The sequence below is a fragment of the Galleria mellonella genome, unplaced genomic scaffold (genome assembly GCF_026898425.1).
Source record: "Galleria mellonella isolate WM207_F2 unplaced genomic scaffold, CSIRO_AGI_GalMel_v1 utg83, whole genome shotgun sequence".
In the NCBI taxonomy this organism is placed as follows: Eukaryota; Metazoa; Arthropoda; class Insecta; order Lepidoptera; family Pyralidae; genus Galleria; species Galleria mellonella.
In genome coordinates, this window is record NW_026442162.1 from 702,064 (window position 1) to 729,864 (window position 27,801).

The window sequence follows — 27,801 nt, forward strand, 5'->3', positions numbered from 1 at the left end:
TTCTTTAGCTTGATATATTACTATAGCAATGGGAAAAGCTTATGAATTGTAACAGAATATTATATCTTAAAGGTTACCTGGTAGCGTATGTTTATAGTATTAAGTTCATCTTTTGTTTCACTGTTTATTGGTCAATAATTTATTTATGATATTAATCAATGGCAAACAAGCTTACGGCTCGCCTGTTGGAAAGTGATAATCGTCATCTATGAATATGATCAGTACGATAGACATTACAGGATCTCCTATGGATATCCATGGTACCCCTTATACGTTCCCATTTTTGAGAATTACGGTTTTTTTTTAATTAGTGAGAATAGAATGGCAGCGCAAGCAGGCATGGCGCGCTAGCGGGGTACGAGTGAGAGATGATAGGTGAGGATGACAGTAGGTCAGTTAGTCCAATTGTGATGTATTCTACAAGAATTAATGACAAAAGTTACCAAGGGATTTACGTAGAGGTCGATCTCATAGGATTTTACAGCAATAAAGTTGATAGACTCCGTTACTAACAATTCCTTTCCCCACAGGACTATGATGAAAGGCCTATGTACCCTGTAATTTCACTGTTACATTCCACTTTTCAAACCAAAATACAGCCATGCAAGTACAGTTGCTTTAGTAGATTTAAATAAATAAATTTAGTGTAGACAAGGTGTCTGTTTTATAATCATACCTTCGATTATATTTTCTTTTATATATTGTTGAACAGAATATACCTAGCCATAAGTTTTGTTACAAATGAAAAGGCATTTTTTATGAAGTAATGTAATATTACTAAAATTTATACCTACATACTCGTAATTATTAAAGTCTCAGGAAAAAATAAGAAAATATTCTATTCGAAATGGCCACTATTGGCTTTTAATGGCGCGAAATCGAAAGAGGTTTTAAAATAATAAACGTCTTACAAATTCTAAATAATTTAAAGTTTAAAAAATAGAAAAGTTTCTATGAAACATTGTTTATGATCAGAATAGTTATACATATAACAAATTTAATGGCATTCTTCACCGCCTAACCATTATGGAACAAAAAGAGAAGCAATGATAGGTAAAAAAGTGACTAGAGACTGAAACTAAATAAATAAAATATTGAGAAGAAATGACAATCTACAAAGATGGTGGTTTATTTGTTAAGCAATAACGCACGAACTTGAATCCGTTTTAAGATTTTAGAATTTATTTATTTATACAGATTCACCCTAACGACTTACAATAATTGTTTTAGATTAACACAGGACACTATTCCAAACCTGCAGATTACTTCTAGTACTTATCACATACTAATAGGAATTTTGCTGAATTTCATAGAAATATGTTACATACATATTTGCAAATCACGTGGCGCCACACAATTAATACACTCGCATGCGAACACAAACATCAAGGAAGTTACAAATAATATTCAAGTTTCAAAACTAACAAGAGGGAGTCTCAAGTTGGCGGTTGGGTGATATTACACACTCACGTAAATTCCGGGTGAAAATATTACAAGGGAAACAATATGTTCAGAACTTCTGTATATGTCTATTTTGATTCCTGTTCTTGTAACATTACGAAATAATTATCTGTGGCCATAAGTTCTTTACAGGCAAAATATTTATTTAATGTTAAATTGGAAAAAAAGAAGAGTATATTAATTACTTACTTCATATTTCTTGGAATTTTTAGATGCAGCTGATTCTGCTTGTGGCAATGGTGGCCCTTTGAATTGTAAAGTTAATTGAACAATTCTCTCTGCTTCCCGTATTCCACTTAATCGTGCTCCAGATACCGTTGCAAAATGACCAGGAACCGTGGCTTCCCCCGCAAATAAAAGGATAGGTGGAATCGGTTCACTGGGCCCAGGAATTGGGCAGGCTAAGGCTCTCTGTGCTGTTCCATCAGCACAGTGACAATCATAGGAGTAAGCGCCACAAAAGAAAGGATCAGAGGTCCAGTGTGACCTTAATACCGTAACTGGATATGGTATGTTTTGATTTCCGGTAGAGAACCTCAAAACGTCTGTTATACCTTCAGCTACATCTTTATCGCATAAACCCTCCATCATCATAGCTTCCTGGCCAATTACCCACGCACACATAACGTGCTTACTATTAGGAACTGCTTCTATCGCTTTAATACCTCTTGTCCAATCGCATCGACCGCACAATTCGTGACCATATTTGAAGTTTAAATTCCCTTTGTGCCAGAACCAAAAGGGACGGCAATATTCCAAGTAAATTTTATTACAAAAGCCGAACCCTAAACAACGCATAGCATCTATTTTAGAAGCAGGTAAAGCTGGGCAAAACATTTTGACCGAGTTAGCATGTAATACACCTAGGGAAACTGTGATAATTACATAGTCAGCAGGAAATTCGTCACCATCAGTAGTGCAAACTGTAGCTCGGTAGCCAGATTTTTGTGAAGTTCCCCAATAAATACAATTTACAGGTTTGCAATAATGAATTGCTCCTTCAGGTATTTGACGTAAGAGTGGAGCAAGTATACCAACTAAACCTAAAGGTACTCTAACTTCTCCCCCCGGCATGTTCATGAAACACCCGAAGTGATCGGCACACAACATCGATATGTCATCTCCACATCGTGCACTAATCATATGTGTTAGGCCAAACATTATTCTGGCTGCATCATGCTGTTGTTCATCTGGATATTCATGTAGCTCCTGTTGAATTCTCATACTCATAAAATTTATTAAAGAACCTTGCTGTTTATTCCCACCAAGACAATAAATTTGAGCTGCTTCTTCTTCAATCTGACGAAATTTGTGATATGCCGTAATTGTCGGGGGGAATGCCATTTTGCCTGCTACTAATCTATTAAAAAGTCCCCGAGTATGCTCAGAGCCTGGAACGCCAGGTCGTGGTGGAATCTCTGAAGCGGACATCATATACACGGGATGGATAAAACAATTATCTGGTTTCCAATGCGAGCCAAGTTCTGCAACAATGTCACCGAGCCAGCATGAATGAATTCTACCTCCCGGTCTGTAATAAGTAAAATTCTTTGAAAATTACATTTATGAAGGTGGAGACAATTCAATTACATTTGAATGATTGTGTGGCTTCATTGTATGCTGGTAATTAAACTATGTACCTTTCATAAGCTTCCAGCACTACAATGTTGTTTATGCCACGTTGAGACAACCTCGCCGCTGCAGAGAGTCCTGCCATTCCTGCACCTATAATGACAACGCGTGGTTCTGGAAAACATTCGTTTGCATCGCAGATATCCACGGCATATACACTTTTATCGCCCTGGTGAGGAGCACAATCGTAAACTACAGGTGCTTTTTCCGTTTTCCTTTAGAAATATAAAAAATTATATTCGTATTTTTATAAATAAAAAAAAAAAAAAACTATTATAAAAAATCAATACCCGACAGTTATAATTTTGATATACGAAAGTCAGTATAAATTACAACTAGGTCTACTGTTATTTCTTAAGGTTATAATGCTTTAATTCAAACTATGTATTTATTAAAAAGACCGACTGAATTTATCTAACATAATTTTGTTTAAAATTCTTTAACATATTAAAATTTAGCTAGTTAATAATTATGCTTACCATCTCTTGAACATTTTTGGCCATATAGGTTGAATAGTAGAAAAACAATATTTACTGAAAATTTTCATTTTTCGTAAAAGACCTTATTAATATTTTATTACTAAAATTTCCCAATTATCCTGACCGATATTAACTAATATCATCTTGAATGACAGAATTTATGACGTATCTAATAAGATTTTTTTTCTATATCCATGCTTTAAGTATAAAAAAAAAATATTAGGATAGCGTAGAAAGAGAAAGATGCTTCTCTAATCTATTATTAAGTATTTTTTTAATGGGTGATAATGGTATTGTAACCCTGTCTGCACTATCGGTATACACTGGCGGGGTACCAGTGATATATGACTGATGAGGATGAAAACAGGTCAGTTAGCCCATCCCGACGAATTCAACTAGAATTAGCCACGATGGTTTCCAGGGGGAACCACGTAGAGTACGACCTGACAGGGTAATTGCTAGTAATGGGGCTATTAGACCCTATTATTAACAATCCCTTCCGGCCAATCTACAAGTATTAGGTAGTTCACCAATAAAATTCTTTTCGAATACATTCCCAACCTAATATTATTGTAATTTAAAGCCGCCTTTTCTTTCACTTCTCATTAATATTTACTGTAATTATTATTTTTTACTTGATGTTTATTGCATCAAGTAAAAAATTAATGAAAAAATATAAATAAGTGTAAAATAAATAAATAAACAATAATTTTATATTAGTAAATTTATTTTAACAGAACTTATAATAAGATCTAAATGAGGGAAAACTCAAATTTTGACTCTTTGTTAACAAGCAACTTTAATCTGATTCAGGTTTCACGGATGATATTCTCTTTGATCTACTTCTATGAGATCAAGGAAAGAAAAGAGTCGCATAAACATTTTCAGTTAGAAGTTAGATGTTTAGAACACGTAGCCATGAAGTAGTTTTTGTAATCTTTCGTATCTGAGTATTTAAGTTAAATACTATGTCTTTTCATTTAAGAGTTTCCTCTTGTCGGTGCAACTAATTCATGCATCTTCCTCCAGCCAGCTCTATCACAGGCCATATCCTTTATCTCCCTATATGACATGACGCCTAGTGTTTTCTTTATCTGTATCTCTGTCCCATGTAGTTAATCCTCGGTCTTCCTCTTCCTCTTTTGCCCTCTATCTTTTATCCTATTATGCTCTTAAAAAAATCGTCATGTCGTATAAGGTGGCCCAGCATTTTGCCTCTTCTATTTTTTATTATTTCAATCAATGTTCTCTTCTCGTTTACTCTTTTTAGGACTTACTTTTTAACGAACGAGGAAGTCCTAAAATACTATATAACAAACCATAATGTCTATGTAAAAATATAAAACATTAAGTTTCGATACTATTTTCGACAGTCAGCCTATAGAAAAAGCTGGAAAGCAATTCAGTACGGCCATTAGTAATATTTATTTATGAGTAGCAAATACATTATAGATACACTTGATATTCATAAAATTATTACGATTTCAGTATTCAAATCATTACAATTTATTTCAAAGGGTGCTGATATAAATTCGTAAATTTGAAATACATTATATGTTATCGTTGTTTTGGTAACACAAAAGCAACTTTAATGTTTAATTATGTAGTAGATACAATATTATAACGTGCATAATAAATTTTAGATTATAAACAAAATGAGTTAAAAACACTACACCATAAGAGTTGACGAATTGATGAATATCATGTGGTATTAAAACATTCATATTATCATCATCATACCAGCCTTCCCCTATTGGGAAATTTTACTAATAGTTGCTATGCTTGACAGGCGAATTGACAACCGCAGTTAGACTTTGGTGATGTATAAAGAGGAACGCTGCTGCCCATCCCTCGACCATTAAATTCCCTTAATTGCCTCTAACGACACCCACGGGAAAAGGAGGGGTGACCTATTCTTTGCCGGGACCACAAGAAGAACATTCATATATCGGTAATAAAATAATATACTGATCTGTATTGAAGTTTAATTTTTTTATATTTTTACATAGACGATATGGTTCATATAAAATTAAATACATACATAAATTAAAAAAAATTATGAAAACTACGGTCTTAAATGTGTTCTAAGCACCTAATTTCTAATGAAAAATGTTAAAAAATCATGTATTTGTAATTAAATAATATACATATAAATATTTATAACATATGATAGTCGTATTATCCTAATAAATTTTGAGAGAACAATTGTTCTATATTAATATTCTGAGAGCATCGAGAACTATAGTAGTAACTCGAGCTATAGCTACAAAGGTCACGAGTTCAAATCTAGTCGACTTCAAAGTCCAGTGCCAGAAAACACAGAAAATAAACTAAATTATTATGTGATTTCAGTAAACTAAATGTAATACTGAATTCGAATTTTTTTTGATGGGTGAAAATGGAATGGTAACCCCGCCCGCGCTAACGGGATACGCTGGCGGAGTATCAGTGAAAGGTGATCGATGAGAATGAAAACAGGCCAGTTAGCCCATCATGATGAATTCATCAGGAATTAACCACGATAGTTTCCAGGGGCAACCGCGAGGAGGTCGATCTGATTAGGTATATTGCTAGCAATGGGATGCTTAGTCTCCATTACTAACAATCCCTTTCCCCTTACTGAATTCGAAATAGTTCTGTGAAATATCGAATGAGTTCACAACAACAGCAATATTCGAGAAATGCCTCAAACTACTACATCAAGGAATATAGGGTTGCAAGCATATATAGTATTTTATTTAGGTATTTTTAATTTATTTACTTATCCTAACAAATTGGTTTGTCTCGTACCAAAGATACCTACTGAATTAACGTATTTTATATACAATAATAATTTTTTGTTAGTTGCAGAGAACTAAATGACCCAGTTTAAGTTTATTTTAGCTACAAATTGGAGACCATCACACTGCCAAAACTGATATATCAACTTAAAGTTTACTTCTTATATGATCTATATTGTATCATAGTATGTCAGGAAAAGTTAAATTTTATTTATTATATTCATATATTTTTTATACCACGACTGTATCATAAACAAGCATACAGCCCGTTTGATGGTAAACGGTCACTGTAGCCTATGGACGCCTGCAAAACTAAGTGTATCACGTGCGTGTTATTGACCCTGAAGAAACCTTAATATACACTTTTTTCTTTATATTTTAAAACATTTGAATATATATTCAAATGTCTTAATATTTGTTGCTGAATCATACTTCAAGCGATTTGAACATAAATAAAATTAATAATTTTAAATGACCCCTAAAACGCCTGAATTTAATAAAATAAATTTTAACTAAGTACCATCGATCGATCAAGTAAACTTTCAAACAAAAGAATGTATCATAATCGGTCCATTCGTTTAAGAGCTACGATGCCATAGACAAACACAAACACGTCAAAGTTATAACACCCCTCAGTTTACGTCGCGATTCATAGGTTTTACTCTGTTAATGTAAATCCTTTCTTTATCCACCATATGAAGAGATTAATTAAGTCGAGCGACTATAACAATTTTTTATTTAGCATCATTATAAAAATAATAACATCACATTAATGTTCCACTCATGTTTGTTGCTAATCCGCCTACCAAGCGTAACAACTATTAGCAACACCCTCCCCTTATGGGTGAGGCCTATGTTCAGCAGTGGACAGTTAAGTGTTGATATGATAAATGAGAGTAAACTCTCTTTAGCAGTAATATCACCATACTAACTAAGTGATTTAGTATAGTGTTGTATGATTATTTTTATTTTTCTTGCATTGGTATAATGTGCTTTATTCCCCAAATTATTTCTTACGACAACGAAGGAAAGAAAAGTGATATATTATGATTACATACGGAAGTTTTTAATACTTCACGTTTAAATTCTCTTAATTTTTTTCTATTTCAGTCGATTTTCTATTCAATACTGAAAAGCTTTTCCCGTGTTGAAAAGGTACTTTAAGTCAGAATAATAAAAACATGTTGAATGAAAGACCTTGGTAAAATTTTAAATTAAAAATTTCCTTTATTTATCTTAGTTTCTGTTTTTAATTAGCTAATTATAAGTTTCAGAAATTATTTAATTTAGCAAAAAAATAAATTATAAAAAATTTATACAATATTTTGTAATTATTTCAACAGTTTTACAATCATATTTGACTCCGCTTGTATAGAAGATGGGATACAGCCTTTAATAAACTAAACTCATGTTTATAAAATATCATTTTCTAAAATTTAGATATGAATTAGAACAACAATTTATTATAAGAGTAGTGACAAATAATTATTTTGTATTTTGAATGAACACTAACATATTTACACATAAATCGTCCATACATACACAATACACACACAAATAGTGATTCATATATAATAATATCTAAACATCAATTACTATAAATGAAAACATTCAGTCCAAAAACGGTCCAGAGTGTGGTAAAAATGTCTGCTCACTCCCATCAGTGAATGGTTTTCATCAGTGTAACTCTGTAAATATAATTAATATTTATAAAATCAACAAGAATCCAAATATTTTTTTGTGTTTTTTGTTGTAAGGTTCATAATAATTTTTTATTGGTCTGAATCTACACATATATATATATATATATATATATATATATATATATATATATATATATACATACATACATATATATATTCATTCAGAGACATGAACAATACTATGGAAATCAAAGAATATTGTATAATAGAATATATATAATATGATACCAAGGTATTCTTCATGGATCGCCAATTCTGTGGACTAAGATGGAATGCCTCTATGCCTTATATAATCGTCATATTTCACCCTACAATTCAAAACACAGCCCTGCAAGCCCAACTGCTTTATGATAGAAATCACTGGTGGAATTAAGGTATCCAAGTAAACAACTTATCTATGAGGTCTATCATTATCTATTTAGTTCCATACTTATTGATATATTAGAATTTTCCACATATGTAACATTAACTTACTTTATAATGTACCAACACATAAGCTAGGATTTCTGTGGCGCCCGAATAAAACATAACTTCCTAATGGCATGCTTGGCACGAGCCAACAAAGCTTTTAAAAACGACTACACGAAAAAAGCCACTATATACGCTCACAACATAAAAATGGCAATAGCAATAGAAGTAAGTTATACTACATATATTGTACACTAGTCCACAACTTCGCATGTGCTGATTTTTGGTAGTAAGTAATCACATCTAATAGATTTATTAATATAAAAAATACGCTATAGTTTATATTAGACTTCTATAAACACAATTATGGTAATCGCATTTAATTTGGTGCAATAATTGTAGCTTGATGCAGTAACAAACATACAGATAAACAGACAAATACAACAAACTCAAACAAATACAAAATCCAAAAACATATATTTTTTAACTTCTATTGCTCTAATCAAGACACATTAAGTTTCCTTAGATGCCAACATCTATTATAAATGCGAAAATTCAGAGCTAGATCTATAAATGGATCCTACTGAACAAATTTGAATAAAATTTGGTACCCGTATAGGTTATATCCTAACTTAAAACAGAATATTTGAGTAGCTGTAAAATTAAGCTATTAATTAAGTAGAGAATATATATAAAAACTTACAACTTGTTGGAACTCGATATCATCATGCTGAAGCTTTTTAGCTAATTGTAAACTGTGTTGATAGTGTACATTGTCATCTCCAGTTCCGTGGACCAGTAGGTACTTTCTTCCCCGAAGCTTCTCAGCAGCGGCTAATAAATCAGACTGATGATACCCAATGGGATTATTTTGTGGTGTGTCCATATAGCGCTCTGTGTATATTGTATCTGAAACAAAATAGAGGAGACTTTGTACAAAAGTCATTTGCTTGGTGACCTCTGTTTTACTCGTATATCTGTCGTGAAGCAGTCGATTTTGCATGGCTGTGTTTTGGTTTAAAGGGTGGGATATGGCAATAAAATTACAGGGTGCAGAGCAACACCTTGGTACTTAGGAATGGTAAAGCATGAAGGATTTTATGAGCGGCGCAGTATACTATGTTATATTCAATGTACTGTTTATGTTTATAGGTGACGGTTAATACTTTCTATCGGGTGGGCCGCCAGCTTGCTTACCTTCATAAGTTATAAAAAAATAAAATTGATGCTACACAATCACAACAAACGCATGATCGTCAAACTAGGATATTCTATGTTATGAGCAATTAGACAATGAATATTGACGGGTACATCTCGAAACACGTAGACAAATTCAAAAATGTTAATTTTCTAAGCTCGACCAAAAAAATCCTGGATCCACATTTACACAAAGCAACGTGCCTATCACTGCGCCAGATCGACGTAAGACTAGGTTTTTTTTATACTGAGTTGTCTCTGTCTATCCCATAAAGGATTTGGCGTGTCGATTGATGTAGATCAATAGATCATATAAATACCGTAATAGAGCCATGAAGTTACTGGTGCAACGGCAGCGCCGCACGTGATGAGTTTCTTTTCATCCTTTATTAACATCATAGTTGTTGCATATCCACCATAGCTCCAACCCCATACTCCAATCCGTTTAGGGTCTATGAATTGGTACATCCCTATCAGTGCCCTGAAATTAACGAAGTAAATTTTTAAAAACTTGTACGATCACAAATTTTCCAAGTAAAGTTTTTTTTCTATAAATTTATGTTCTAGATAATTTATAAATTTGTCACAATTTATACACTTGGTCGATATTTAACGGGCATTAAATAATTTTAATACCCAAGTCAACCCGAACAAATTAACCAATAAAGCAACTTGTATAATGTTATTACTCAATAGCTGCCAAAGTGTCGGTAATTTCGACAGTGCCAAGAGCGTCATTCACAGCGTGCATTGCTTCCGTGCCCAGAACGCCGGAACCTCTCACATCGATCGCGGCCACAATAAAACTTCTATTTGCTGCTAAGTATAATGAGTAATATTCTGAAAAAGAAGAATACTTTTATAAACATTAAAAAGTGTGTATTAAGTACATAAAAGATCTACTGCGGTTTCAATGATGTTTCTTCCCACGAACACTCAGCTTATGGAATGAGCTACCTGTCGAGGTTTTCCTAAGAGACTACAGCTTGGGGTTCTTCAAAAGGAGGGTAAAGAGGTTTCTTCAGGGATGGCAAGATGCGCGTACTACCTCTGGTATTGCAGGTATTCATAAGCTACGGTAACCACTTACCATCAGGTGGGCCGTATGCTTGTTTGCCACCTCAGTATTATAAAAAAAAATCTAATAAAAATATTACCTAAATCGAAATTATCTTTAACTCTAGTAGTACCAGGTCCTGAATAAACCCTTACTATCATCGGATATTGCTCGCCCTGCTTTATATCCGGAGGTAATGATAATTTAATATTTGCTAAAGTATGTTCCTTTTCCAGATAAATTTTATTAAATAGTGCCATTGGCAATTTGTATTCACTTAATTTTCTATTCAATTTTGAATTATCTTTGACTAGTTTGAAGGTGTCGTCCTGTAACAGAATTAAAAATAAAATATTTAATAAAATACAAAATTAATTAATAACATATTAACGTATGTGTTATTAATAGGTTTTTTACCTGACACGAGTAGAAAAATATTTTTGGTGGAACATTTGTTGCACTACAAGTTACAACACCAAAGCTTGCACCAGGTGAAAACGCTGCTGATACAGATTGGCAAGCTGATTCTTTACACGAAATACATCGAACGCTACCATCAGCTTCAGTCGCCCATAATTGTCTCAGCCATGGCATATGTCCTGGAGCAGCTATGTAGTATATTGTATCTGTTCCTTGATTCCAACCTAAAATTTCTGTCACCGTTGAATTACCACTACTTAAATCTTCTGTGGTAAATGTCTTAAAATCGAAACGCCCCACATGTGGAAACCTGGCATCGCCGTCATAAAGATGTTGAATTTCAATCAACTTTGTCCCATTTTTGTTGAAGAACGGTTGGTGTATATCAATCCAGCCATTTGGCTCTGTTTGCTCTCTCACCAAACTACATTCGTCTTGTATCAGATCACAGTTTACCAATATGCTAACGCTTTGACGTCTGGTTAACCAAAGAACGACTAGATTCTGATCAGATGCCCAGTCCACTCTGCCCAGTATATGATCTACTCCAACTACATCGACAGGTGCTGGAATCCTTCTTGCTTTACTATTGATATCATTTAATTTGAAAACAAAAAGTCCAACTACCGGATTGGCGCGACCTGCCTGACAGTAATTAATTGTTTCACATGTATATAAAAATGTTTATTTCAATAGAAAATTCCTAAAGTGATAAAATAGCACCAACCTTTGGATATTTGAATTCAACTAATTCAGGATATTGATTGTTAGGATCAGATGAGTTCCCGTAATAAGGATAAACCGCTGACTCGACGTATGTATCATTAAAAGATGCCACTGCCAGATATGTGCCGTCTGGTGAAAACCATAGAGCTTCTGCTGCGTTGAATACCTCCTCTGCAATATTAATAAAATTTATTAGATAAATTGTATCTATTATAAAACATTATAGATTCCTGACGAATACTACACTTTAAGAATCCAGAGATACTGAAAGGTATAGGAAAATTGAATAAAAACCATAATATTATTTCAAGTCGCTTAGTCAGCATCGTAACGGTGCCCTAATATCCTCTTTTTATGGACAGGGATATGTATTAGTATACTTTGAACCTAAAACATTTGGTGGAGAATCCATAATCTCCCTTAACTGTAATCAATCTCAGATTGTTATTAAATTTACAGCGATATGGTATCATTAAACAACAATCAATTAATCAATCAGAATTTGGAAGGTTTTTGTTAACCCTCTGGTGTCCGGACTGCGATATATCACCACATATGTAGATGTAAATGATGTGTTAAACCAGATGAAGATTTCTATAAAGCAAGAAACATTTGGTATCTATTATGTATTTATTTATTTATTTATTCATTAGTACAAATATGTGTACATAGCGGACTTAATGCTAAAAGCATTCTCTCCCAGTCAACCATAGGGAAGTGTCAGAATACTCGAATGCGAATTATTAATTTTATATAACAAAATATTTTATACTTTTATGTTTTCCGATACAATAAACACGTCAACAGCGACTCTTGAAGAATTGCTACCAAGACTTAATTACTATAACTACAATCAATCATTGTTTCCATTAATGGCGCAATCAAAAAAGAATCTTTATCGAGTCGTATCAACGGCAAACTTTACGTGATTGATGGTGGAGTTGTATAAATATTACTAGATGCTACGCAATCGTGAATAGATACCTATTTCGGTCAACCGATTTCAAAAATGAAGTAGTTCCCAATTTTAATTATGGACTTTATACAGAATTAGTGAAGATGTTGCGTAATCTATACTGCAATGGATAAGGTTTACTCAATTTTACTATGAAAATTGAGATTTTGTAGAATTATGGACATGGGACGCTACTAAAAATCCATAGGTTCCATTTGTACTGGCGTCTTATTAATATCCCGCTGTTAAGCGTCAAGGTTACAGATGTTCTCGTAAGAAGAGAATATTGGTGGTTTGGTATAATTTTGTTTCAATTTCCCTATTTTTATGGCAAACAAATTGATGGCCCACCTGATGAAAAACGGTAACCGTCGCCTATAGACATGAGCAGTACCATAGACATGTTTGTGTGTTTTGTTCTCCTATGTCTCTTACTAAAACCATAATTAAAAGTACTGAAAACATTCTACATTTTTAGTGGTATCACACGAAAAATTTTTCATTCCATAACTATATGGAAATAAAATTAATTGCCCTGCTGCTGGTATCCGACACAATATACAAACATAATTATTTATAGAAACAAACCTTCTAGAAACCTATTTTAACTGCTAGAGTATTTTGTCAGACCCCTTCAAATTGAAAATTTTGCATTTTGCAGAATAAAAGAAAACATTTAAAAAACTAAAATAGGTTTATTAAATTAACGTTTTTATCAATAAAGGGCTGGACTATTCGTATTTGCACATTGCATTTTTAAATAATAATAAATAAGTTCTTACCTTCATAAATCCAGTCTGTGACACCAAAGTACACTTCTCCCGGCACACCTTCGGTGGTAAGCATGACCACCGACTCGGGGTGAGCAACATCTGGCACATAGTACACGTTGTTGTCTTGTACGTAAGCCAACGAAGCATTGTTGCTCCAAACAACTACTTGTAAAAGGCCATTCCCGATAGATTTTAAAGATCTGGAAATAAATTTATTATGTGAGCCCAATTGTTACTTTCTCTCTATAAAAATTTGATATTGGCTGACATGCAACGCACAGCTCTGTAAATTGGTAGATCAAACCCCCATTTTCTGGGGGGAAAGGGATTGTTAGCAATGGAGTTTGACAGCCCCGTTGCTAGCAATATGCCCTATTAGGTCGACCTCCACGTGGTTCCCCCTGGAAACCATCGTGAACCATTCTTGTTGTATTCGTCACGATGGGCTAACTGGCCTGCTTCATCCTCACCTATCATCTTTCACTGGTGCCCCCCCGATATCGATAGCGCGGGTGGGGCTTACCATTTCATTATCATCCATTAAAAAAAAAAACCATTTTCTATCCAAAAACGTGTCAGAAGAACGTGAGTTTAACATATATTTTTCTGGAAAATGTTAACGTGATATTTATACAAGCAAAATTTATTGAATATATATATATAATGATATCATAACATAATAGAAATATGGGTAAAAGCGATCTATAAATTTAAAAACCGCGCAACGGACTCCATAACCGAGCGCGGTGTATAATTTTGTATTGAACTGTATGAAAATCGCAGTTCTTGCTCAAGACAATGCGGCTCGTATATCAAGAGCCTAGGAAAATTAAATTTTACATCGGAGCTTCTTATAATAATGTAACTAACTACTAAGAAAAAAATTTGAGAATTCATCACTAAAGGAAGATAAGGGAGGAAACTTTATTAGAAAATAGCTGACCTGGCAATCGTTGTTTTGCTCCCCTCCTGCCATCTATCGGGTCCACTTTTTCTTATCGAGATAAAAACTATCTTATTTTTTTTTTCAAGTTGGAGTAAACAATACACATTTACAGAATTTCATTAAAATCGGTTGAGCGGTTACGAAGATTGACGTAAAAGGACATAGTGGCATAGGACTTTTTTATTCCTGTATTAGAAAATCCCATGACACAATCAAAACCTTTTTTTATTTTCTTCCAGCTTTTCTATTTTATATAAATACCTTAGAATTATTACTTAATTTGAGAATAACATTGGAATCCATATTTGTGCATCGCACTACAACGATTCAATTACGTTGTTTAAAATGTATTTTCTTGCATTCCACACACTCAACGCAAGGAAAACCCATATCGCTACATAAAAACATGGCTTGCACGTAATTAAATTATAAGCGGTTATAAGATTGAGCTGTTAACCTTCTGAGCAAAAGGTCTGTGAGTTACCTTAAGTGTACGCACTTTACTAGACCAGTATAAGAAATAGTACTATTTGAAAATAGAAAGTTATCTATACTAGTATGGTGGGTATATAAATAATTTACTATATATATTACGAGCATAGATTAAGGATAGTACTCTACGATTATAAATAACTAGCGATCCACCCCGGCTTCATTTATCTTCTTATGTTAAGGTAGATAGGAAGATAAATTAAATTTGGTATTTTAATTTATACCGCCGGCACTGTTCGCACCTGCTCTTGAATTCAGCATCTAGGGAAAACCGTAAGTATTTGTATTTGCTATATGCATTAGTTCGTCCTCTTTTTGTGATGCTTAAAACTTACTTTTATCTTACTATAATAAAACAAATAATAATAAAAATCCACAATAAATCTGAATACGCTTAATTCACAGGACTATCTATCTAAATATATTCCAATTTTTTGAAGAATGTTTTTATTTTTTAGTCTTACCAATCAAGTCACGAATCTTTGATTAATTAAAACCGAGTCCAAAATAGCTATTTTTAAACTAAAACTAAAAGATTACAGACTAAAACTAAAAGACATTATAAAAATCTTACTTGTTATCTGTATTGTAAACGAAATACTCCGCCACGGTAGAATATCTGTAGACCTGAAATCAAATTATAAACACACTATATAAGACGTGTTATGAAACTAATAACTGGTGATAACTATAGTTCTTGTTTCTTTCTCGATCGTACCGTACTATAAATACAGGTACCTACCTAGTCATTTACATATCATCAATTTATATAATACTAACTATATCCTTGCAGCATCACCTGTCTGAATCTGTATATCAAGTATTCTATATTTTAAATTAGGATATAACTTATCGTGTACAATATTTTACTTACATCTGCTTTGTATTTATTGTGTGAAAGAGAAATAAACATCCATCTTTATAAATTTCTTTATAATTTTTCGCATTAAGAAGTATTATATTTTTTGTGTCAGTGACTACTAAGAATCATGGTATTTTATATAAAATATCCAGAGTGTAGTAATAATAATACAATTCTAATCTATTTAAATCAGTATATTCAGTTTATACAATTGGCATCTGAATTCTGTCAGAGCCCAGATTGCCGACATGTTCATGTTAATTTAATATCTGACAATATTTGATCTCGAATCGGTCGATTCATTGGGACAGATCCTCATTGTTATGCAAGCCTAGACCTTCACTTAAAACCATTCCATAACGTATAATAAATGCGACCTTTGCTCGAAATTAAATCCAAACCCAAAGTCACTTGACCTTTCAGTTAAAACACGTGTTTTATGAATTTAAAGATTCTTATTTAAAAATAATAAACCAATAATAAGATTGTTATCTAATATGTATACCTATCTCCAATCCAAATGTCATATATGTATGTGTATCTACCTGTCTTCAAGCCAAATCTTTCCCGGTGTAGACAGAGTACCTACTAATTACCTATGTTATATATACTATTCTTACAAACATCTCTTACTCATCTTTCATAACTTTTTCTTGATATACATGTATCTCTAAGGACATTTTGTTTATAACACAGTTTTAGTTATCTCACTGCGATATATATAGTGACATACATGTGCCTGTTTTATCAATATTTTATTTCAATTATTTTCGAATGATAAACAAACTTACTGTCCACCTGATAAAAATACTGTTGCCTATACACAAAAATATGGGTATCACAGAATATAATACTCTTCTTAGATAACTTCTGACGACAGTAAAAAGAGTTTTTTTTATGGTATTAATCATAAATTTTCAATTGTTCGGCGACAATAATCGACAATAATAAACGAGATAAAATTAGCTACATTTATGTATAAACTTCAGGAAATTATTTTCAAGAAAAGGAAATCGGTTTACTTTATTTTAACGCTTGGCCGGCGAAGCAAATCGCTGTGATGTGCAAAATAACCATAAATAAGCATAACTTAATTAAAATTTTAAATGTTTTCGCGCTCATTTTATTACCAACTTAAAAATAGTATATCTTACTGATAGTTGATAGCAAATAGGTATATAGTTTTAAATATTTTATTTCTTGTATCATTATTCTATATTACACACCACATGTATAGTAATTTACAGAGAGCAATAAATAAAAAACATACCATGATATTTATATTGAGAAAAACTTTACTGATATTTGAATATTGCTAAATTGATAATTTGGTTTAAATACAATCCTACCTATTTGATACCAATACCTATTTTCATATTGTAATTACCGTCAAGTAGAGTGTAGTTATTTTGACCAGCTACTATTAAAAATCTATTTATTAGTATTTTTTTTTTGCCGTAAGTCGTTATGCATGTGTAGATTGTAATTTTGACGGGTTGAACAACAAGTGCAATCTGTTACTTAACTCTCAACTTAACTGTCAACTTAGATCTTATGAGTGGGAATGTATATTCTGTGATATCCATAATACTGCTCATATCTATAAGTGGCAGTCACTACTAGAACTGTCAACATGATGTTCGTGCTTTTTGAGGTAGTCAGGGACCAGAAAGTCGCCTGCTTTTGTTATAACATTATCCCTTACATCCTCAACATTCATACTACGAAATAACAGTCAAATCAGAGCAGAAAAAAAAACTGTATAATAAATAAAATACAAGATTACCTTTTGTACATTTCTTGTTAACAGTAAATATTTTCCATCGTTCGAAAATGTTACCAACGAGTAATTAGACAGGCGTATCTGCAAATAAATAAAAAATTAAAAAATACAAAAATGATAAAGTTTTTTTTAACATACTACAGAGTTTCTTAATATTGTTAAAGAGGTTCTCACGTTTCTCACTTGAATTATAATATTTTGTGTGTGTACGTTTAAAGAATTTTAGTTAATTTTGGAAGCCGATTTTAATTTAATAAGATTTACTAAAGTTTTCTTATCCCTCGTGTCAATTTTGTTCGTATTGAAACCATGGATTTTTTATAAAACAAAATTTTAAATTAGTTATATCTTCAAATCAATATGTATTATGATGACATAGATTATTTAATAATTTAGAAACTCAGACAGAATTATGAATATTTTAGTAAAGAGCCGTTTTTTGTATTTAGAACAGCAATTTTATAATTTAGGTTTACTTCAATTAACAATTTTTTTTAAACATACTTAGTCAAAGCACATAGATAGCTTGATAGCTATTGAACCTTGAAATTAGATTTTTTTTACAGAATTTTGTAGGTAATGTAAATACTCGGTAAGGAAAGATGTTCTGTAATTCCCACAAGAATAGTAAGAAGGTAATGCATTACATTGATATATCAGTGCCCTAGAGATACTTACCAACTCATCCCTGTTTAAAACTGTCACGAATGAATGATTCACTGCATTGTATTTCACAATCCCAATTTCTGGTTCTCTACGTATAAATTCTATATCTGCAATATAAACATAAACACTTTTAGTATTATGTTCACTATATGGGATAAGCAGAGACGTTATTCGACTGTTGCAGTTACACGTATTTGGATCTAACGTGACAGAAAACAAGCCTATGTCGCCTATGTCACCATGTACCATTTTACTCCGTATGGAAGATTTTATATTATTTGTAATCAAAATTAATACCAATCAAGTGCATATACAATGAACCCCCCATAAATTACAATTATTATTATAATAGTTAAATATAGTAGATGTTACTCGTTCTATCTCATTCTTTAATGTGAAAGTGAACCCGGGGCTCCGACACTAAGATGAAAACAAACACCGTAAGGTTCAAGCTGATAGGAGTCTGGCAATACCCACCTGTTTCTTCCCACTTGGACGCTCTCTCCCCTTCACAAAAGATGAACTATTTATCTATATACTAACAATAATGTGGAAATTTACACTAATCCAGATTATTCATTTAAAGCCCCTGTATCTGGTTTAAAAATTATAAATAAATAAATAGCTTTTCTCAATCACTGACTAATAATATGAAAATCTTACCTGAAACCCATTGTACTGAAAGTCCTTCAGGATAAAAGTTTGGATTGAACGGTATCAATTCTTCAAGCACCAGGGTCTTCAGTGCAAGTTGCGGAAATGGTGATGATTCAGTTTGGCACCCCAGCAACGTTACCAGAAGAAACAGCTGTCGAATTGTTCTCGCCTGTAAATCAAATAAATAACCAATAAAAAAAAATGTACATTTACAGAGGAATTGTATTCATCACATCCATAATCTTTCTTAACATTGTAAATATAAAATATTATAAATATAAATTATAGACATAAAATTTCGTAAAATAAAATATTTGAATATTTACTACTCAGTCACGCTTTTGTCAATAAACGGTTTTGAATTAAATTTGAACCATATATTTCATTAATATGTAGGGTACATAATTAAAGTGGTTTAGAAAACGGAAACTGCTAGTAAATACTACATATTATAAATAAAAGAGAGTGAGTTTTGTTATATTTAACTGAATTAGATGTTAATTTGCGGAAATCCGTATCACTTATTAGTTGATTAGAATTATAATACATTCTAATTATAGCGGAATTAAACAAAATAATACTAATCAATTAACTACTCGTAGTCATTTGTTTTTATTACCTCTTAGCATTTTAATGGCTCAACCAATCAATATGAAATTTGGTATATTCCTAATATTACTTTTTATTAAGGTCAAACAACATATCCCGGTCACGCAGACAAAGTTGCGGGTAAAAACTAGTATTTTCACGAAACTGGACAGATATTTAAGTGGCTAGACTAAAAAGTGAGAGGACAAAGCCTTGGTAAATTGCACAAGTACGTACTTGACAAAGCGAGCTGCCAATTGAAAACTTTTTATAATTAAGTAGATACATTACTTGTTACCAGTCCAATATTTTACTCAGACTTTAAAAATCATTTCTTTTTTAAAGTGGAGTTTTTTGTTTTTTTTTTAATATAAGGAGTATCTAAACTCAACTAACTTTTTTTCTATACGTGTGTATATTATTTCTAGGAGAGTTTTACAAAACATATTACAATTTAGTAGAAAAGTTTTAAAGTCCCCATTCACTTCCATAACAAATCTTATTCTAAAGCACTAAAACGATTTGACTAGTACCTTTTTTGTAAACTTAACACATTACCTGCTCTTTGTCGTGTCGCGTAGCAAATGGAGTTAGGAGTGATGGCCATAAAATTGTGTAGAGCACGCCAAATCGAATTGGAATAGAAAATACTGAGATCAATTTGGCAACAATACAAAGAATAAAACTTGACTTAAGTATAATGGTCTCTAACATAGTCTTAACATTCTTATTTTTGTTCTATGTAATTATGTCTTTAAATTTTGCTACTATAACAGGAGGTAATCCAAAAAGCCGATTATATATTATCTTCTTTGTTAACCTTTTTTGGGAAGAATCTTACTAGTGTAAATAAAATACTGTGATCGATACCCCTTCGGAACAATTTAAGAAAAATATTGGCCTCGGGTTTCCGTTCCATTCGTTTACAATGCGTTTTGATTCAATAGAAACTACAATGTTTATTTATGATAGGATCTAAGGTTTCCTTAGAAAAGTTATTGATTATTATTTGGTGATTCAGCAATATCCGAAGATAAAATGACGCTGAAAAGAGACTAAGACATAACACCAGTGTCAATCACAGTATCTTCTATAATTTGCTGCGATAATTATAATTTTTCATCAGATACGTTATTGGCATTCTATTCTACTATTCAAAGTCCTATATCACGAAGTTTAGGCACAAAGTCATTCAAAATCGAGGTCGAAATAGAGAGATTATACCATATGAAATCTGGATATAGCTTTTTAATAGTTATCTACTGTCATTCATAAAAATGTTTATGACATTGTAATGAGATATCGGGAACACGAATGAGTCAAGGTGTCCATGTGCGTCAACAACGGAACGTATGTACTGTACATCAGTTGACACGGGGACGGAATAACCAATATAACGGCCTGCCTATTATACATACGAGTACATAGCTCGAGAGCTCGATACTACAATGATCACAGAGAAAATACTACGTCGTGTCACTAATATAGCCAGCTACTACGCCAATATACGAGTAGCTACATTTTTAGTAAATATTCTTACGAAACTAAATACGTAAGAACCAGTGCTGTTGGCAGTTTTCTTTTTTTGTATACATGTTTATATTTTTATATTATTCTTTTTCATATTCTTTGTGATATATGTTTTTTTCAACATCTTTTTTGTTAATTCGAATATATATAGTTCACGTGACGTATGTTCGTCTCATTGTTCTAGTCACAAATAGTGTTCTTAACACTATAAAAAGGCACCATTTCAACAGTACTGCAAGTAATAACTGATCTACCTTTTCTATGGCTATTATAATTTGATTTTATTTACATATACAAACAAGCCAATTTATTTATTCTGACGTAAATTCAGTCACCAAGGAATAAAATGTAGCCCATTTTCTTGTGTGAGATTTTGGCGGAAGCGAAGAGACATTATCTAAACGTTAATTGGAACCCATTAAAAATATCCTTGATTTCGTCTTTGTTTGTTAAGAGAATAGTTGCTGCATTCTCAGATGAATTACTATATATAGGTACATATTTATAACATCGATTAAGCTTACTTAATCGATGTTCATGCCTTAGCATGGTTATAATTAAATTAATTAAAATTTATATAATACATATCATGGGTGGAACCATGTAAACAATAACAATAGGGAAGGGCAGAGTCAACGTGCACATTCCGGCCGCGTGACGTGCATAATAATTTTACAGGAACTAAAACATTATCCTTGGACTCTACAGTTTATTTACGTGCAATAATTTTATATTTTCTAACGACAATATTAATAGTGAATTTTAAACTTTCGCATTGTTTACACATATTTTAAATACACTATCGAGACATAACGCGATGAAAAATTTTTCCATGTAAATAATATCTGAAATACACTACGTGAAAACTTCGGTAATAAAGAAGCAGGTATATACATATGTAGGTAATAGTTAATAGTAACCTGCAAAAATGTTTCATCGTGTCAAGTCCCGATAATGTATTTAAGATAATATTAATCTTTTTTTTTATACAACTTAGAATGGCAAATAAGTTGACGGCCCACCTGATGGGAAGTGGTAACCGTCGCCTATAGACATGAGCAGTAGCATGGACGTAACAGAGTATACTGTTTCGTCCATGATACCTCCCATGCGTTGCTGTTCCTTAGGACTCAGGTGTTATTCCTCTGTACCCAGTAAATTCACGCCATATCCCACCCTTCAAACCGAAACACAGCCATGCAAACTGAGTACATACATACATAGATACATACAAAAGTAGTCTCTTTAATAAATAATATTATTATCATTTTACTGTATTTTTACGTATATGTACGCGTGAATTATACAATGTAATATTAGTCACGTTTTCTCATTGTAAACCAGTTAGGTATTGTTATTTACTTAAAATGGTTTACTTCCAGGTGAAAATATTCTAATACACTTATATACTTATACAAAATTTGACAATATAAGTGACTGATAAGAATTTATATAAACAACTGATTAAAGTTCAAATGCCTGGCACGGATCTCTCCACACATGTAAAGTACATATTAAATATCTGATCATCCTCTTTTTTTTAAATAAACTGTAAATCAGTATATAAGTATCCTAGGTATTAAGTTAGGATATAGTTTTCATTCAAATTTCATCCGTTTAGCCATTTAAACATGATTAAGTAAAAAACCGCTTTGCAGTCTCGGCATAGAATGGGCCACTTCTTTGTTTCCCGTTAGTGTCATAAGAGGCGAAAAGTATTTTGTTTATTACCGCTACCATTAGTATGTGTGTAACTGTCAATACTCGAAAACTGATACTAATATTATTACCAGGAGTTTAACAACCTTCCATATTAGCCATCAATCTCCGACCGCCATTTCGTCCACGCACGTTTTGCAATTATAAAATTATTAATTATTAATACTTTATTGCACTAATGTTATATTAATTATTGATGGATATTGAATAAGTAGAATGTAGTGCAAAAGGCATTCTTATTGCTAAGTAATCTCTTACAGACAAACTTTACATAAATAATATTATTTAACTACAGTATTTAATACTTATTTAGCCGCAATGTTTTGTAAAAGAAATCTGTTAAGTATGTATTCGTTACATGTTTATAATCATTCACTAAAGTAAGTAGGTTAGCAAGCGAAATATTACATAATCCTTGAGTCTCGACTATATCTCTCATAACACGCAAATTTAATTTATAAAATAACCACACCGTTTAACAACAAACATACAATTAAAATGTTTATGATTTTTTTTTTTATATCCTGGAGGAGCCTGTTGCATAAGTAATAATATAAATAATTATTTTTATATAAGTAAGTGTACAAGATGTATATGGTAATGAAATCAAAATACAATCTGTAACTAATCATGTTAATTCTCAGGATATTTTAAGAGTTGACTATGGAAATAAGACATGATGCCTTAGTACAGGAAAATGAAAACTCGAAATATAACTCCGTTAGCTTTAATCCGTTTAGACTTTGCGCCAATTATCCGGATATATTAATAGCAATTCAGTAAAAATATATACATATTATACTATTGTTTACTCGCAACTTCGTTCGTGTAATCAGGATCGGATTGATTGACCGGGTTAAAAACTAGCCTATTTCTTCTCCATCCCAAATACTACATGTATACCAAATTTCTAGACATCTGACTGAGTTGTTTAGATGTTATGTAACAAAAAAAAATTATTGTAACATTTATAATATTATCTAAGCATTTCACTAAGTTAAGCTACAAAGTGTCTAATATGTACATATGTACAAAGATTAACATGACGATAGTATTAGTTCTACGTCGATGATTTATGTTAAAACTTAACATCGTCTGTAGAGCATGATTATACAGATTTACATACAATCTTATCACTTTAATTGTGAATGCAATTCTAATGAAAATCTTTGTATAATTCAAGGTAGTTGCTCAAATCATTCGGTCAAGTGACGATGGCATTCACTCTGACGCCAGTTACACACCTGACATACCTGAACAAATTAATCATTTGCACCAGCTCTATTGTAAACCAGTAGTCCATTTAAAATCTTAAGTCATACATTCGTATTGTCATACTAATAATAAAATATAGTCAATAGATATGTACATATGTTCATTTCCATCATAATAAGCCACTGTTATTCGCGGTTTGTTTGGAACTGACGTCAAATATGTGTTTCCATTGTTTGGTGTATAATTGCAATTAAATGCTCTTTTAATAAAATGGTAATTCAATTTATTTAATATCTATTTAATTATACTATCAATAATATAAGTATGATATGGTTTAATTCATATATTAAAAAATAATTAAATTGTCATATCGTACACCGCACTACCCATTTGATATGGACGCTCTACTCTGGGATTACAAAAAAAAAAACGTATCTCGCCTTCTATATATTTTTTTCTATCAATATGTATTTCTACATATTATAAGCACGTGCAATAAAGTATATAAACAAAACAAATCGTTACCGAAAGTACTAATCACGGTAAATTTCATTTATTTTTATTTAAATAGGTAGCCGAATTGACTTAAAGAAATTATGGTACAAAAGGCGGACTTAATACTACTAGCATTCTCTACCAGTCAACCTTTGGGATGGACAGTGAATCACGAACGCTGTACTTCATTAAAAATAATAGTTAATAATGTATACCTATACATTATGTGAATCTATGTATTATTTCTCAAATTCAATCAAATTTATACGTCATTATATAAACAGTTCAATAACATTGTATAGTCTATTTCAATAGAACTAACTGAAAAGAAAACAAATTTTTGATGAAATTATCACATATATCACGGAAACACTTCCAAAATTAAATTAGTAACAAAACATTTAATCAATTATAGATTTGTATTACTATTGAACATCAACGGACTGTCTTGTAGTCATATCAATTATTTGTTTGTTCAAAATTTTATTAAGTTCTGTTAAAACAAACTACATCTAGTTAACGTACGTCATACATCACTTTAAATTAAACGTCTTATTATATTTCTTCCGGAACGATTGAGCAGACTTAGTAGGATTTCCTGTTCAGAGAAGCTGAAATTTTCACTTCAAATATTTCATAATGGGTTTTTATTCATATTTTTTTTTTAATATTTAATTGATAGTTTTCTAAGAGAATTCGCAAAAAATGCCAATTAATAGATAAGTCAAAATGCAAAAATTAATGAACTTTTTTTTATACAACTTAGAATGGCAAACAAGTTAACGGTCCACCTGATGGAAAGTGGTAACCCTCGCCTATAGACATGAGCAGTACTATGGACATAACAGAGTATACTGTTTCGCCCATGATACCCCCCATGCGTTGCCATTCCTGAGGACTCAGGTGTTATTCCTCTGTACCAAGTAAATTCACCATATCCCACCCTTCAAACCGAAACACAGCCATGCAAACACAGCTGCTTCACGGTTGAAACACGAATGGGACAGAGGTACCCAAGCAATCGACTTTTGTACAAAGTCTCTCTCTGGTAAATTCTGTTTTTGTCGTTTCCGATAATTGTAAAAAATATAAATTAAATTACAAAATGTAAATCTTTAAAAAGAAACACGTTCCCAAATTAGTATCTAATAAATGGTTAATTTATACTTCACGTATATAAATTATAAAAATAAATAAGAATTATAATATGTACATGATTAATTAAAAAAAAATATTTAATTATCTAAAAAAATATTTATTAAATCACGTTAAAAGTAAATGAAATTCACTGTTATTTATTTTGTTTATAGAGCTTTGAATGACTTGACTCGGGATAAATATATAGGTACTATTTTACATATTTCCATCAAGAGTTAGAAATATTGCATTGTCGCTGCTGTAACTATAAATAGCGATCTAGCTATGGCAATCATCGATGTAAAATCCATAACAACACCTTAATACTCAGGAATGAAAAACACTTGGGCAGCACAGTATATTCTGCGATATTGATAGGTGACGGTTATTGATTTGTATCTATAAATTATAAGTACATACACTGGATTGTTTCTCATTAAAAATATACATATTTATAATGTCACATCAATATATTGTTGGTCTATTTACATTGTAGAAACAATAATGCATATGTATTTTATATAAAAAAAACAATACATAACTACTTAATTATTGATATAGAGAAATAAAACATGCTTATAAATAAAACAGCACGTATAATATTTAAAATAAATATAATAAACTTATCATAATTGACTATTATCAAATTCATTGTAGAATGACGCAATCTCTTGGATGCAGAAGATAAAAACGATTCTATATTCATAATAATAAAATAACTGATATATTAATTCTATACAATAAAATAAAAAAATAAATTATTTATTGCTTTTAAACAACTCTATTATTCGTTATTTTGCAATATATTTATTTTTTATTATATATTTTATAAACTATCTTGTTTTGTAAAAATGTGATTTTTTTTCTCAAATAACAGTGCATAAACAAATAAATATCTCAAATTAAAAATATGTTCTCCTGATTGTGTATTGTCATATAATTTTTTGTTGTTTGTTTATTGTTATGAAATGTTATTCAGTTTATAGACAACGGTTACCACTTTCCATCAGGTAGACCGTCAGCTGGTTTGCCTTCATAAGCTAATAAAAAAATTAAAGGATTTCGCTATTTTTCACATTCATAGACCAATGGTTACAATATTTAATACATAAAATATTTATTTATTTTCATATTATTATTCTAATTCTATTGACCACAGATGACCTTTACAGCTCCTCTAGATGAAAAGGGGGCAAGTGCTGAATGCACTCCAAACAACACGGAACAACTTACTTATACAGGGCAACCGAAGGCCGGTTCCTAATTGATGTAATAGCACTGTCACCGGTTCAAATCTCGACTCAAGTTTTCGTACTTCAATCACTGATGTTTGAAAGTCTAAGGAATGGCATGCTGAATACTTTGAAATAAAATACAAACAGTATCCTACTCACCATGTCACGTGACTGTGTACGCAAGAATCACAGGACGCGAGGACGAGCCCCCAATGAAAGTTAAGTGGTCCAATTAGATAGCATCACTCAAAGCATGTGCACGGTGCCTAGCGTAACTACTACAAGGCACGAGAGATCGCGGGGCCGCGCGGTCGCCGACTGCGCCCGCGCGCCTCCAGAGTCACAACAGCACTTACGCACTTACTGGCTCACAAGTTACAATCCGTACTGCCATCTGTTCGAACTGGTTTGTTCACCCCTGATTAGAATACAATGTGAATATAGGAGGATCTTTTTTCTAAGTTTTAAGACAAATAATTGACTATCTAAATTTAAATATCAGGAAAAAAACACTTTTCATACTGAATATACACTGGTATATAAATGTGTTAATTTGGAGAAATATATTAATGAAATATATACATATATGTTAATCTGGAATATTTTTATGCCTAATAAATCATGATTGACAAATATTCAATTATACAAATTTTTATTTTTAGACTACTATACAATTTTAATTTTAAAAATAACAAATATTATGTACAAACTATAAGTCATTTATTTATAAAAATATAATGATAGAAAATGTCTATGGCGTCTCCTAAATTTGTATGTAGAACATTATTTGCTTATTTATCCTCATATACTTTGTTCCCCAAAGTTCATTTTCTCGAATGCTATAACTAGAAATAGGAATCATATACTCTTTTTATAACACTCTAT

The 27,801-nt window shown here is 31.8% G+C and overlaps 2 protein-coding genes across 2 annotated transcripts; both read right to left on the reverse strand.

The window, feature by feature from the left end:
* Positions 1-1,136: 1,136 nt before the first annotated feature.
* Positions 1,137-3,700, reverse strand: LOC113516732 (peroxisomal N(1)-acetyl-spermine/spermidine oxidase-like). Its single transcript, XM_026901194.3, has 3 exons — positions 3,573-3,700; positions 3,102-3,308; positions 1,137-2,992 (listed from the first exon to the last, which is right to left on the reverse strand). The coding sequence occupies exons 1-3, from the start codon at positions 3,638-3,640 to the stop codon at positions 1,639-1,641; spliced, it is 1,629 nt and encodes a 542-aa protein (XP_026756995.3). The 5' UTR covers positions 3,641-3,700; the 3' UTR covers positions 1,137-1,638.
* Positions 3,701-7,554: 3,854 nt separating this feature from the next.
* LOC113517033 (venom dipeptidyl peptidase 4-like) lies at positions 7,555-27,278 on the reverse strand. Its single transcript, XM_026901551.3, has 13 exons — positions 27,076-27,278; positions 19,004-19,166; positions 18,353-18,447; positions 17,678-17,755; positions 15,604-15,656; positions 13,601-13,791; positions 11,865-12,034; positions 11,135-11,782; positions 10,818-11,046; positions 10,350-10,500; positions 9,981-10,141; positions 9,167-9,372; positions 7,555-8,040 (listed from the first exon to the last, which is right to left on the reverse strand). Exons 1-13 carry the CDS (start codon positions 27,076-27,078, stop codon positions 7,948-7,950), a joined length of 2,241 nt encoding a protein of 746 aa, XP_026757352.1. The 5' UTR covers positions 27,079-27,278; the 3' UTR covers positions 7,555-7,947.
* Between the last annotated feature and the right edge of the window lie 523 nt (positions 27,279-27,801).

Coding starts and splice junctions, on each gene's coding strand:
- LOC113516732 (XM_026901194.3), bottom strand. CDS start 3,640: ATGAAAATTTTCAGTAAATATTGTTTTTCTACTATTCAACCTATATGG. Junction 3,309..3,572: donor CCAAAAATGTTCAAGAGATG/GTAAGCATAATT, acceptor ATATTTCTAAAG/GAAAACGGAAAAAGCACCTG. Junction 2,993..3,101: donor GTGCTGGAAGCTTATGAAAG/GTACATAGTTTA, acceptor TACTTATTACAG/ACCGGGAGGTAGAATTCATT.
- LOC113517033 (XM_026901551.3), bottom strand. Junction 18,448..19,003: donor TTCAGTACAATGGGTTTCAG/GTAAGATTTTCA, acceptor TTTATATTGCAG/ATATAGAATTTATACGTAGA. Junction 11,783..11,864: donor TTGAATTCAAATATCCAAAG/GTTGGTGCTATT, acceptor AATTACTGTCAG/GCAGGTCGCGCCAATCCGGT.